This window comes from Dasypus novemcinctus, chromosome 11 (assembly GCF_030445035.2).
Source record: "Dasypus novemcinctus isolate mDasNov1 chromosome 11, mDasNov1.1.hap2, whole genome shotgun sequence".
Taxonomy (NCBI): domain Eukaryota; kingdom Metazoa; phylum Chordata; class Mammalia; order Cingulata; family Dasypodidae; genus Dasypus; species Dasypus novemcinctus.
The window spans coordinates 27,340,665-27,355,760 of NC_080683.1; the positions used below are offsets into that span (position 1 = coordinate 27,340,665).

The window sequence follows — 15,096 nt, forward strand, 5'->3', positions numbered from 1 at the left end:
CGCAGCAAGATGACGCAACAAAAAGAAACACAGATTCCCGTGCCACTGACAACAAAAGAAGTGGACAAAAGGAAGAACATGCAGGAAATGGACACAGAGAACAGACAACTGGGGTGGGGGCGGGGCAGGGGGAAGAGGAGGGAAATAAAGAAAGAATAAAAAAATCTTTAAAAAAAAAGGTAATTGGAGTCTTGGAAGGAGAGGAGAGAAAGAATGGCACAGAAAAAAATATTTCAAGAATTAATTGCTGAAGATCCCCTAAATTTCATGAAAGATATAAAAATATAACTTCAAGAAGCTCCAGTAATTCTAGCAGGTTTAATACAAAGAAATTCATGCCTTAACACATCACAATTAAACTGCTGAAAAGAAATTATAGAATCCAAAGTAAAAAAAGAAAAATGAAAGAGTGAAAAAGACTGTTACCTGCAGTCAAACAGTGATACAGATGAGAGTTAACTTCCCATCTGAAACAAGAGGCCAGAAGAAAACTCTAGATTCCATATCCAGAGAATATTACTTCAAGAATGAAAACAAAATCAAGATATTTTCAGCTAAAAGGAAGCTAAGATAATTCTTTGACCACAGATTTGCACTACACAATTGCTAAAGGAAGTTCTTCAGGGTGAAAGGATATCTCCTTTCAAATAGAAACTTGGAACTTCAGGAAGGAGTGAAGAGCATGAAAAATGTGAATATGTGAATAAATTTAAAAGATGATTTTGCTTGAAATATGTATAACTGTTTGGGTTAGACCTTCGTATGCATGGAAAAATTCCAGCACTTATTACTTAAAAAAAATAAGAATATAATTTATAGTGCCTGTATTAGTTAATGTAAGCAACACTAGCTGCCACAACAGACAAACCTGACATTTAAGTGCCTTAACACAATATATACTTCCTTCTGAAGTTACAGTTTGGTGTGGCTCTGTTTGGCCTCCTACATGCCTCTCCTCTAATAATGGCTCAGGAATATAGGCTATTTCCATCTTGAATCTTTGTTATCTGAAGAAGATGAGAATGACGAAAAGTCATATTCACTCTTACGTGCTTTTCACCAGAAATTACTATCATTTTTGCTCACATTCATGTACAAATATCGGTCTTGTGCCCACACCTAAATTTTTGAGGTCTGGGAACTATATAACTGTGCTTCAAAGAAAATGAAAGAAGTTGATGAGTACCTGCCATTCTTTGCCACAATGTCCAAATTAGTACAGGGGAAAAAATAAATAAGAAAAACAAATTCAATCAATTTAAAAATTGGATTAAAAAATGAAACCCACCATTTGCAGTTTACAAACCACTGATCTTTAATGTATGGATGCTAATCAAAGCAGTTAGTAATATCAGACACAATATTTGAAGACACAAAGTACTTTTAAGGATAAAGAGGATACTTCATCATGATTAATATTTAATTCAGGAGGAAGTTATACTATTTCTAATTATGAATGTAGCTGATAAAATGGCTTAAAAATATGTTGAGCAAAAATTTTTAGGACTACAAGGAGAAATTAATAGACCTGCTATAATTCTATGAGATGTATCATGTTATTGTCAATTATTTGTAGATTAAACATGAAAAAAAACCCAGTGAAAGTAGAGATGATTTGAACTAAGCAATTAATTTTGATTACACACACATACACAGAAGCCTGTATCCAACAATTAGAGAATAATTTTCTTACACACATGTGGAATATTTACAAAAATTGACTACATCTTATACCAAATACATATACAAAATACATGAAATATTGCCATTATGAGTAAGAAGTTCTCTGACCATGATATAACTAAATTAAAAGGTAATATTAAAAAAAGAAGAAAAATCTCCATATGTTTAAAAATTAAAAAGAAAAATTACTTTTAAATAATCCATAGGTCTAAGCAAGGATAATGGAAATTTTTAAAAAATATACTTAGAGTTGAATGATAATGACTATACCATATATCACAATTTATAGGGATTAGGAAAGAGAATAAGTCCAAAGAATGTAAAAGCAAGGAAATAAAGATATGAAATTACGGAAATGGAATATAAGTATGCAAAGAGGATCAAAGCTAAAAGTTAATGTAGAGACTAGGAAATTGATAATTTTCCAGATATTGATTAAGTAAAAAAGAGGGTACATACAAATAAATTTTAAAAATGGTAATGAAGATATAATTACATGTAAAGTCAACATTAAAAAGATAATAGAAAACATTATGAAATGCTCTATGCAATAATTGGTAAACTTAGACAAGTCACCCTTTCTTAGAAAATTATATTTTATCAAATCTGACTGAAGTAAAATAGTCAGTAATTCCTAAAACAATTAAAGACAGTGAATTAGTAATTTAAAAAATCTTCCTAGAAAGGTTACATCAGGTCTAGATGATTTTATGTATGAGTGTTATCGATCTTTCAAAAGAGATTTAATTTTATACAAACTTTTAAAGAGGATGGAAAAAGAGATAGTAACTCTATAACTCAAGTTATAAGGCTAGAAATAATTTTGGTATCAAAATTAATAAAGAATTCAGAGAAAGGAAAAGCACAGTAAATCTCATTTCAAAACATAAATGCAAAAATCCTAAAACTATATTAGCAAATAAAACAAACATTGAGTGTGTATGTGAACATCATGATTGAATTGGGTTTATCCCAAGAATATGAAGTTGATTTAATTTTATAAAAATACATTAATATAATTTATCATATTAATTAATTGCAAAGGAAAACCATATGGCTATCTCATGTAGGTACAGACATCTCATATGGGATAAAGACATATACATTTAGAAAAAGCAATGATACAGAATCAGCACAAATTCATTGCAAATATTCCTAAAAGATGTGAAGTCATTTTATTTTTCTTACAAAAGGGTTTATACTCAAAATTTTAGCAAAAATATTTAATGGTAAAATATTATAGGTTTTCTTTTATAAATCAATTATGAGATAACATATTATTAGTGGTTTTAGGCAGTAAAGGAAGACAAGAAAAAGTAAAGATTTGGAAGATAGAAACAATATATTTTCCTACATAGAAAATCCGAGAGAATTTACTAAATTACTAAAATAACTAGGACAGTTTACCAGGTTTAGTGAACATAAAAAGGAATTGAAATCCTATATACCATCAATAAACAGAAAACTTTATAAAGGTATAATTTACAATTGCAATCCCTTAAAGAGGATACTGATAATTTAACAAAGTACATAAAATAATTTTGGGGAAAAATAGAACTATATTGGAAGATATCCAAGAAATATTTAAAGATCTGTAACAATGTTCATTGTAAAGAGGTTCAATTCTATTCATATTAATCTACAAAAAAAAAAAAAAAAGCTATTCCTTGTAAAATGCCAACAAGATTTTTGTGGAACTTGACAAATATATCTTAAAATTAGATTAGAAGAATAAAGGGCCAAGAATTAGATAAGAATTTTTGAAGAAGATAAAAGTGAAAAAAAGTGCCCTACCAGATAGTAAGTATTACTATGAAATTATTGTATAAAAGTGTGTTATTGACAAACCAGATAAATAAACAGATAGTTAAAGCAGAATCTAGACCCACTCACATATATGTAAACTTGATGAATAACACAGTATCATCATAAAGAAGAGGGGAATTGGTTATCCACAAAGAAAAATTAGGTAAAACCTAATCCCACAAAATAAATTCCATGTGCATTAAAGATTTAAGTTTAAAGCAAAACTTTAAATATTTAGGACAAAAAGTTGGAAAATATCTTTGTGATCTTTCAGAGCAGAGAAGAATTTCTGAAAAAGGGCTCCAACCACAAAGGAAAACGCTGACATATTTCATCACATTAATATGTAAACACTTCTGGGTATAATCAGACGACATCATCACCGTACATGAAAAAGAAAGCAAAGACTAGGAGAAGACATTTGCACCAGATATAATTGACAAATGATTTGTATTCAGATGATATAAAAATTTCCAAAAAAAAATTAAACAAAAGCAGACTGCCCAATAGATAAATGAACAGATACATGAACAGAAAATTCACAGAAGAGGAAATGTGAAAGACCTGTAAATATATGAAAGGAGCTCAGCCTCAAATATTCTCAGGAAATGAAGTCTAAAACCAAAGTGAAGTACTATTTCATGTACATTGGAATATTAACTTTCTTAAAGTCTGAATATATGCAGTGTTGGTGAAAATGTGGAAAACAAGAACTCTCATTTATTACTATTATGACTAAAAATATACAATCACTTTAAAGAGCAATTTCACAATATCTGAGTTTAAAAGTTGACTATAATCTGTTATGCTCTTATGCAGCTACTTTAGTCTTAAACTCTAAACAAGTATGTAAAGAAACACAAACATGGATGATATTGTATTGTTTGTAATGGTGAAAATTGGGGATATTCTAAATGTTCAGCAAAAGAAAAAATATATGGACTATACATACAATGGGATAGTATGCAGAGGTGACATGACAGAAAAAATTGCAACGTGGATAATTTCAAAGACCCAATGTTAAACAACAAAAACAAATGTTCTAGTTTGCTAGGGTGCTGAAATGTAGACACTGTGAAATGGGTCTACTTTTAACAATGGGAATATTAACTTAGAAGCTTACACTTCTGAACTGAGTAAAATACTTAATCAAGGCATCATCAAGTGACACTATCTCCCTGAAAATCAGCTTCCAGTGATCACATGGTCACATGGCAAGGCACATGGTGATCTCTGCTGGTCTCTTCCTTCTTCAGTTTCATTGCTTTCAGCTTCTTGCTCTTTGACTTTCTCAGTCATTGTTGGAATTACAGTCTCTTATAAAGGACTCCAGCAAGAGGATTAAGACCAACCCTGAATAAGATGGGTCACTTCTTATGTTAAGATCTTGCTCATGAAAATATTTTACTTACATTGGGTCCACACCCCCAGTAATGGATTAACTTTAAAGAACACATTTTCCTGGAGTCTATACAGCTTCAAACAAACATAAGAAGCACAAGTTCCAGAGGCACACATTTTACTTCATGAAATTAAATAATGGCAGAACAATCTTATGTGTTGTTTAGTGATGTGTATTCATATTTATATGTTGAAAAAATCTGAAGACAGAAGACATACATAAAAATGATGGAAGTAGCAAAAGCAATCAGGGAGGAGTATTCTATTATTTTGAATATTTTACTTCTTATTTGATGGAGTGTTTAGTATTGTTTATTATATTACTCTCTTTAATCATATATGTGAAATATATCACAATATATAAAAAGTGTTTTTCATTTTGAAAATGGTTAAATGTCACTTGAGGCTACATCTGATAAATTAGGTGGTCAAGATGTTTTGGATAAAGATGATGTAAAGTGAGGTCATTTTAAAATAAAGATGTTTTTGCATTTCCTGGTAATTGTTATTTCTGTGTGTAGCTTCCAAAGTGACTTCTTTGTAGGGGACAATGCTCATCTGGATGTATAAATAGCCCAAATTCTTGTTTGTGTGTTTAAAAGTTTAGCCTCATTTCTTGATTGTGACACCTTATATCAGAGATATTAATTCACAAGAGGAATTAGAAAAATGTGCAATGCGGTCACCCCTCGGGCTGAAGTGTGGTTTGCTGACCTGGCAGGGGAGCGGCCGCGGCAGGCCAAGCCGCTGCCCCCATAATAGGGTGGCTGGTCGGACTCACCGCCACCCCTGAAGGGAGCTCGGCATGGGCGCAGAGTGCCCTCGGGTCTCCCCTTCTCGGCAGCCATGCTTCCGCGGCCGTCCCTCCTCCTGGATGGTGCCACACGATGCCTGTGGGGCGGCACCCTTCTTCTTCTTTCTCCCTGCGCAGGCGCAGGGCGGAAAATTCCAGTCTGCCCTTTTCCCTCCCCCCGACAGCAGCAACAGCCAGGCGTGGGCGGAGAAATCCAGTCTGCCCTTTTCCCCTCCCCCGACAGCAGCAACAGCCAGGCGTGGGCAGGAAACTCCAGTCTGCCCTCCACCCCAGCAACAGCAGCCACCAATCCCTAAACCCTGCCACTTCCCCCAGCAACAGCAACAGCCAATCCCTAACCACCACCCCTCCCCCGTCCAGTACCGCCCACTGACCTTTCGCTGGCAACCAACCAGAACAGGGCGTGGCTTCGACCAATCAGCCTTCCCCAGCCCCTATAAAACTGTTGCCTCTCCCTCAATAAAGTGGACTTGCGTGTTTACCTTGTCTCCGCGGTAGTTCTTCTGCCATGCGCCCTCCAGTCCTGAGAGCCCCCGACAAGGGCCTGGCCTCCCTTGTCCCCAGTTCGTCGCCTGCTTCTCCGGGCGACCCCTTCGTCGCCGGCTTCGCCGGGCGACCCCGTCAGCCGAACCGCGCGACCCCTGTGAGACCGATCCCTCGTCTGCTGCCGGACCGGCCCCTCGTCCCAAGTGGGACCGACCCCTCGTCCAAAGCTGGACCGACCCCTCGTCCGCAGCCAGACCCACCTCTACTGACCGAGCAAGCCGCCGCAGTGCAAAATGCTTCCAAGTTAGAGAATAGTTCATCAAGTGTCTCATAGTATTTTTTTCTTACAAATATTGAGATATATAGAATTTAGTTAAGACATAAGGCTCCTTTTGATTTCCTCCCCATCTAAATGAGCTTTCTTTAAAGAGACTTTTCTGCTACCTTCATATTTGACTAAAAACCTCATGTAAAATGATTTTATTTATCACTAGGCACTAGATGAACCAGTCAAGACTGAAAGTTTCTCCAAGGACATGTTAGACACACCTTTGGAGGTAATGTCTTCATATGACTCCTGCTTTTTGTATGAAATCCCAAAACTCATTGCTAATCCAGTACCTGATTTCAATTTTTCCAGTTGTTTTCCCCTGCACAGCTCAGGCAGCAAACTGAAGAGCTCTGTGCTACCATTGATAAGGTCTTACAGGATTCCTTGTCTATGGTAATGCCTTAGACTAGAATGTGCAATTCAAACATTTGCTTTGCTTCTCATCTTTTCTCTCTGTTTTAGTATGATGCATCATAGGTTTCTTCTTTCTTTTTTTCCAGAATTCTCCTTCAAGTTCCTCACAGAAGATGTTGAGTTGTGATACAATCAAAGTATGTACATATATAATATAATTTACTGAACCATAGATTTCACTAGACCAGTGATTTTCAAACTGCAGGACAAAGGCAAATAGTGAATTGGGATATTAATTGAGTGGATAGCAGCAACATTTAAAACATAAAATAGTAAGAATGTAAAATATTATACTATATAAAAAATAATAAGAATAGGTACTATTTTATAACATTTGTTTCAATTGATTTACATGTACATCCAAAGGTATGTATGCACAACATTGCAGAAAAAAATCTATTTTTACTATGGATCATATTCCAAATAGTTTGAAAGCCAGTGTAGTAGACTATATTATTATATGTTGAAGCTATATGGAGCCAAATATAGAATTTGTAATTTATTCTCATTTCAAACCATTGTTTCAGTATTTATGTAATTCACAGAGTCACTTAGAATTGTAGAAGTGGAAAATGAAGTAGACTAATGTTCACTAGCTAACTTAATAATGTTAAGCCAGCATTGGTTTGGTTTAAGGGCTTTAGTATTTAAATGTTATTTTTGGAATTTTTCTTTTGGTTCACTGAATTTATTTCATTGTTCTTTGACTCACAGAAACAGAAACTTGGATATTTAGATTGCTAGAGTACTATTAATTTAATAATTGTTGCAATTAGTTAACCATTTTCTTTTTTATTGTGTAGCCATTTTTATTTGTTGGGATAAAATACTACATTTTCTCCAAATTATGTTTTTAAATACTCTGCACACATCTTTTGATCCAAACATTTTAAATGCTTGTGGTTTTTCCCTTATTGGTAGTTGTTGGCTCTTTTCCAGCCTTACATTCCCTCCGGGAATTAGTATAAATACTTACTGCCTGTCCTTTTAAAAATGAAACATTGTGTGCTTGTGAAGTAGGTGTTAAATATGCAGAAATGCTCACATTTAGAAGAGTGTTTCCAATTTTCAGTTGGAGCATTATAGAAAAGCAACCATTAATAATGACAGAGAAACCCAGTAACCAAGCATAGCCATTATTAAGGAATTACATTTTAGCAGAGAGGACCCACAATGAATAATTATATTTTCTTGTATTTGAAATCCGTTTTGTTGGATATCCTTTGAGACTTTTAAGCTAAAAATCGAAAGCATTGTTAGGAAAAAACAAACAAACAAAAAATGATTTTGTTAGATTCGTCAAAGAGCTATATATATTTTTAAACACTTTTAAAAATATCATTTGTTAAACATATAAAAAAGACCTGTATTATATTAAATGGAATAGGAATAGGCTTAAGAAGCAATATGCTGCTTTATATTATCAATTAATTCAACAAAAATTTTATATGTGTGGTATTAAAAATATTGTTCTAGGTCAATAACTTTAAAGTAATTGCTTCATTCAACAAATGCTTACCAAGTGCCTACTTTGGGCCTGGCTCTGAAAGGCACTAGGAATGTCATGGTGATGAAGGCAGAATGGCCTAAAGGGCATACTTTGGATGTAGGAATCAGGAGGTTGAATTCAAGCTAAGGCCAAAGGATGGGATGAGGTAACCAAATGCAGTTCAGAGAGAATAGGTTTCAGGCAGGAGGAAGGCATATACAGATTTCACCAAGGCAGGAAAGTGCTTCCTGTGTATTAAGATGGTTGTAGTACAGTGATCCAGGGAAACAGCACAAAATGAGGTTGATGTGAGCTGGAGACAATGGTTTAGATCCTGATTTGCCATGGTGAGAAGTCTGGATTCTGAGGAAAATGATAAGCCATAAAAATAAGAAGGGATGAGACAAGGCCATTTAAAAGGTTCACAATGGCTGCTGTGAGGAGGCCACCAGGTCCCCGTGAGTAATGGAGGCCTCGCAAGGGTAGGTTCTGAGGAGCTGGAGAGAAGGATGCGAGTTTGAGTTCTATTTCAGGGGTAGAATCAGAAAGTTGTGCTAAGGGTTTGAAGGTGAGGAGAGGAGGAGAAAGGATCATGGATGACCCCAAGTCTCTACCCTGAGCATAGGCAACAGTGCAGGAGGCCTACTGTGGTGGAGGAAGGAGGGTTGTGTTCGTTCTGGACAGGATGAGTTTGGGGTATGCATCACAGAGACCTTCGAAGTGTGTCTGGGTCTAGGAGTAGAGCTCTGGGAACAGGCAGCACGGAGATGTAGTGAGTGCCCTGTGCAGAGCTCCCAGCATGAAACCTGGCAGGTCCAAGAGAGGAGGTGCAGGAGCACAACACAGAAGCTACAAATGGTCATTGCGGTAAGTCAGAACAGTGTGGTATCATGCAAACTACAAGAGGAGAATGTAGAAACAAAATATAAAAACAAATATGTATATAAACAGCAGTGTTGATTACTATCAATAGGAAGAGAACAATCAGGCTAGAGAAGTATTTACTTCTCTATTAGATTTGGTTAATATACCTTGAGATGATAATATATTGCTGGTGCTTATGTTTTGGTATTCTTTACCACTTCTCTTTTAATTTTTATAACTTTTACTAATACCTATAGTTCTTTGCCCCTGGGGTTTTTCTCTTCAGTCTATGAATAAAATAGTTTATGATTTTTAACATGTTTTTTCCCTCAGTATATCTTTTCTTCTCCTTTATTTTCTATCTTTTTGTACCTCTTGCCTAAATTTCTTCAGGACAACTTATTTTCTGGATATAAATTTTTATGTTCAATCTGAGATTCTGTTTATCTGTCACCTTAACCCATTAACATTTATTTCAATTCTTATTATATTAGGACTGATTTCTGCCATCTTATTTCATATATTCTATTTAAAGAAAATCTTTGTCTTTCATTTTACTTTTTATTTTTGTTATTTTTCATAGTTAGCCATCAATTATTAAAGCCAGCAATTATGTTTATTTTCCTGTCAATTTTAAAGTCTATCAATATCTTATCTTTTCCTAAAACTAGGTAAGTACATACCGTTTTTCATCACTCACCACTTTTTTTTGAACACTGATGTCTCTTGATCTATTGTTCTTTTTAAAAAATAAAATTACATCTTTCATTGACAAGGTTAAGAACGCTTCTTAGAGTAACAACCCCAGCATTGCAATATTTCTACTGAATTTCAGTGGCACTTTAATAGTCAAATTTTAAATTCAAGAGTATTTTTTGTGTTCTTTTAGAAAATAGCTTAGTAGCAAAAGGAAGGTCAGTAAACTGCGCATATGCTCCTGAAATTAATGTTTTCTTTTTACTCGCATCTGGAAGTATGAGACAGCAGTTTGTAACTAGCAGTGATGAGGATACAACACACTGTTGAATGTTGAAAATCCTGTGTTCATTTCCTTGTTTGGAAAGTAAGCTTCCAACTACAGTCCTAGCGCTATAATCCAATGTGAAGGAGGCCTTGATTGATTCATTACGGCTTTCAATGAAGTCCTGTTCTTAGGGGCTGCATGACGAAGGCCCCTCTTCCCCGATGGCGGCCCTCAAATTCCTCAAGCCATTAGTTCATTAGTCCTCCTGGGAAAACTAATGGTCAGAATTGACCTACAGAGGACACAGATTTTGGATGGACCCTGGTCAACATGAAAGTGACTCTGAAACTCAACCACACCTCTAAATGCCTTGGTGGGAGGCTGGTTAAAAAGTCTCAGAGGTACACGAGCACAGTTTAAGAAAAAGGCATGGGCCTGTGCTACCGTTCACTCCCAGATGTGATTTAAATACGTCAGTCCTCACTGTGCCATAAAGCAGTGGAGATTTTGTTTTGGAAGACAGCTCCAGCTGAGTTGGGCTGGGGGTGAGGGCATTAAAGGGCAGCAGTGAGCCTCTGTGATGGGCTCAGACTCCCAGGTTGAAGAGGTCCCTGGGTGCTAAAACACCTCTCAAGACCAGGCAGAATTCTTGGTTTAGCTCAAATCTGGCCTCATCACTGTCAACTTGGAGCTCTTCCCAGAGGGTCTATCTGTTGCTGTCCCTTGGCAAAACATGACAAGAGAAGGCTTGGGGATCATCAGACATTTCAAGGGACAAAATTGAGGGCCACCAATGACCCCCTCCAGTCATTTGTTTGGAACACAAAGCACAAAGCTAAACTAATCATGGCGACTGCTTGCCATCATTTTTCTCAAACCAGCTTAAAAACTGTTTAAAGAGAAGCAGAAAGATAACTCCTGAACAAAACAAAGGTCTCCACTGTTTTTAATCTAGTCATATACCTGCACACACACAATATGCTTGTATTTTTTGGAGTTTTACACCTGAATTTTTGTGATTACACATTTTCTTGATTGCTTCTTAATTTAGGCACTGTTGTTTCTTTATTTAGGACTTTATTTTACACGTATTCATAACTCTCCTGGATTTATTTTCTTCCTGGGCTCTTGCTGAAAGATTGTATTCAGCTAGGTCTTAGATTCTGAGATTATATCGACTCTGAGGCCTTATGGCCCTGACAACATCTTCTTTACTCTTTCACTTAAATTGTAGTTTCACTGGTTATAAAATTATAGGTCTTTTTTTCTTCAACACTCTTTTTCCTACATTCTTTTTCTTCAACAACTTACTTGAAAAGTATTTGGTCAGCACGGTATTTTTTCATCTGTTACAGAGTGATTATATAAAGAGTGGTTCTGTAGGTTTTTAGAATTTTGCATTTATTTTTTACTATACAAGTTTTTTTTCCCCCAAGAGGTATGAGGGATTGAATCTGGGACCTCATACATGGGAAGCAGGTGCTCAACCACTGAGCTGCACCCGCTCCCTTATTTTACTGATTTTTAATGTAATGTGACTAGACATGCACGCTTTTCTCTTATGTATCTTGATCGGTTCTTCTATGACCTTTTATCTGACATCTTCAATCTTTTTTTCCATTTAAATTCTGGATAGGTGTTAATTCTCCAAATGTTCCTTTCTTCCTGGGATTCCTATAATACTGATTTTGTCTCTTTTACTTCTCTAGTTCATCATATCTCTTAACATTTATATTTTCCTTCTATTTATAACTTTCTCATTCTTTCAAGAGAATTCCTTGATCTGATTTTTCAGTTCAAGGATTTGTTCAGTGTCCATTCTGTCCTTCAACCCCTATATTAAGGTCTTTGTTATGGCTTATCTAGTTTTTTTTTTTTTTTTGGTCAGGTTTGAGTAGTTTGCCTACTATAAAATTCACCTTTTTTTTTTGTGTACAATTCTATAAATTTATATATTTTAGGAAGTACCAGGAATTGAACCCAGGATCTCATATATGAGAAGCAGGCACTCAACCCCTGAGATACATCTGCTCCTGAAATCCTATAACTTTTTGAAAAATGTATAAAGTTCTTTAGTAACCATTGCATTTAAGATACAGAATACTTTCATGAAGTAAAAAAGTTCCCTTTGATTGCCTTTGTGCTGCAACTCAAGAGTAGGAAAAACACTGATCTGTTTTCTATCCTCATTCTTTCACCTTTTCAAGAAGGTCCAATAAACAGAATCATATGATTTATAGACTTTTGAGTCTGGCTTCTTATATTTAATAGAAGGTTTTTGAGATTCACTTATGTTGTTGCATACATAAGTAGTTCATTCCTTTTTATTGCTGAGTAGTATTCCATTGTATGGATGTGCTACAATTTGTTGATGGACATTTTGATTATTGCCATTTTGGAGTTATTGCTAATGCAGCTGCTAAGAATATTTGTGAACAAGACTTTGAACATATGCTTTCATAAAAAATATTTTATTCTTTGTTTTCCTTTAGATGATTTATAGTACCATGTTTGTTTTACATGTAGATTTATGATCCATTTTGAATTAAATTTGTAAATGGTTCAAGGTATTGATCAAAATAACCAGTGAGTAGAATGAGCACCTGTAGTTTTCCATTTATTTAGGTATTCTTTAATTTTTCTCAGCTATGTTTGATAGTTTTCAGTGATAAATGATACCTTCTCTACATTGACCATCCTATTTAAATTTAGAACAACTCCAGCACTCTTGATCTCTCTTAACATCTGGGTAGTTCAGAACAAGGTGTTTGGCAAGAGCAAAGAAAATTTTCTCTGGAGGAAGATATCATTATTCCTGGCTTTGAAATATTTTTACTCTTCTTTTTCATTGTACTTATAAATTTCTAACATGCACAGTTCTTATTTGTTATTTTATTGTTTATTTTCTCCCCTGCTACAACATAAGCTATCTAAGGGTAGAGCTTTTTTGTCTCTTTTGTTCACTGCTAAATACAAGTGTGCAGATAGTGTGTGGTCAACAGTAGATACCCAATAGATATTTGTTGAATCAATGAGTGAATGAAATAGTTACCACATCACAGAGCAAAAGTGGGCCTACAAGAGAAAAACTGGTTGTTTACCAAGCAGTACTGAGTGCCCATTTGCAGTCGATAAACACAAATTTAAAGCAAGATCAATTAGCTTGGATGTGAGAGTTTCCCAGGATTGTTTTGGTTCTTAGGCACAAGGAGGGAGAAAATGGATGGCAAGGTCCATTCAGAGTTGTGTTTTTTTGCAGGTGAGTGTGTCAGACTGGGAGGAGGCAAGGGAAATGAAGGTATTAAAATTGGGGAGAATATGAAATCTATGCACACTTTATTATTAGATAATAAAGCTGCAATGGAAGTGGTGGAAGTTAATGGTTTGGAAGTCCCTATGAAGCTGGAAAAATGTCCCATTTGATGTACTTGAAAAATGAAGCTGTAGAATAGACTTTGAGTTTTGTTGGTGAAGGCAAAGTCCAGGATGATCATGGGAGTGTATGATTGGAACAGTATGGATGAGAATGTCTCTGGAGTTGAACAGCTCAAGGAATCAAGAAGACAAAGATGTATATGTGAATTTCTTTTTTTTTTTTTTTAAGATTTATTTATTTATTTAATTCCCCCCCCTTCCCCCGGTTGTCTGCTCTCTGTGTCCATTCGCTGCGTCTTGTTTCTTTGTCCGCTTCTGGTGGTGTCAGTGGCACGGGAAGTGTGGGCAGCGCCATTCCTGGGCAGGCTGCACTTTCTTTCGCGCTGGGCGGCTCTCCCTACCGGGCGCGCACTCCTTGCGCGTGGGGCTCCCCCACGCGGGGGACACCACTGCGTAGCAGGGCACTCCTTGCGTGCATCAGCACTGCACATGGGCCAGCTCCACACGGGTCAAGGAGGCCCGGGGTTTGAACCACGGACCTCCCATGTGGTAGACGGACGCCCCAAGCACTGGGCCAAGTCTGCCTCCCGTGAATTTCAAAATTGCAAAAAGTTATTTAAGGAATGGGATGAACTAAATAAGAAAAAAATTACCAAAAGACTGATAGAGAGCAAGAATGAAATGAATTTTTAAAGTGATAACTATTTAATGAAAGGATTTTAAAAAATATAGTGGAATTTGTATGGTAATGGTTTGAAAATCTCAGTAGAGCAAAAAATGAACACTTACCCCAGAATTCTTTAGTGTTTTTGATTACCTAAGTAGTATAATTATTTTTATTTTCATACAGATGCCTACAACTCTTCCAAGAGCAGCTGGTAGAGAAACCAAATATGTAAGTCCCTTTATCATTATTTATACTACTTTTTTAGTGGGTGTATATACATGTTTTGGAAAAAACTCAATTATAGAACCATTTAAATTGAAATAATTTTTTACATAAGTGGAAAGGGGTAGATGACTGGCTCAGATGTGGAAAATCAGGTAATTATTGGGACAGTGTATAATTTATCAAATGAATTCCTTCTAGTTTGGTTAGTTTGACTAAAAACAACAATAACACAGAACTCCAATACCTGCATTCTTTCTAGGTTTTGTTATGGTTTATTGTGCTTATAACAAGAACATTTGAAACATTATGATTTGTCCATTTCAAATGGAATTGCCAGTTTAGTTGACTTTGTGACTAGTTTATTGCTTTCCTGTATTTAATTTATTTGCAAATTGTTCAATTTCTACTTTTGAGCAAAAATAGATAATAATGGCTGTGTAGATAATGGGCCTGTATAGTTAGTTCTCTAAATAAATAATTATGGGGAATTGGCTCTGTTTGGAATTGTTTTAAACACGCATGCACAACCTCAGCCCATTGCCCCTCTTGGCTCACCTGATAATGGCAGTTTCCATTA

General features: G+C 35.6%; 1 protein-coding gene across 6 annotated transcripts in view; it reads left to right on the top strand.

Moving 5' to 3' along the window:
• MLIP (muscular LMNA interacting protein) overlaps positions 1-15,096 on the top strand; it is a 266,818-nt gene that overhangs the window by 173,375 nt on the left and 78,347 nt on the right. For 3 of the 6 annotated variants that reach the window (XM_004475365.4, XM_004475367.4, XM_004475366.5), the window contains 4 exons: positions 6,685-6,747; positions 6,831-6,914; positions 7,022-7,072; positions 14,478-14,522. In XM_004475365.4, the coding sequence (XP_004475422.1) occupies positions 6,685-6,747; positions 6,831-6,914; positions 7,022-7,072; positions 14,478-14,522 (243 nt within the window). The remainder of the gene's footprint in view (positions 1-6,684; positions 6,748-6,830; positions 6,915-7,021; positions 7,073-14,477; positions 14,523-15,096) is intronic. The other 3 variants (XM_058306895.2, XM_071218524.1, XM_071218525.1) reach the window with 1 other exon arrangement.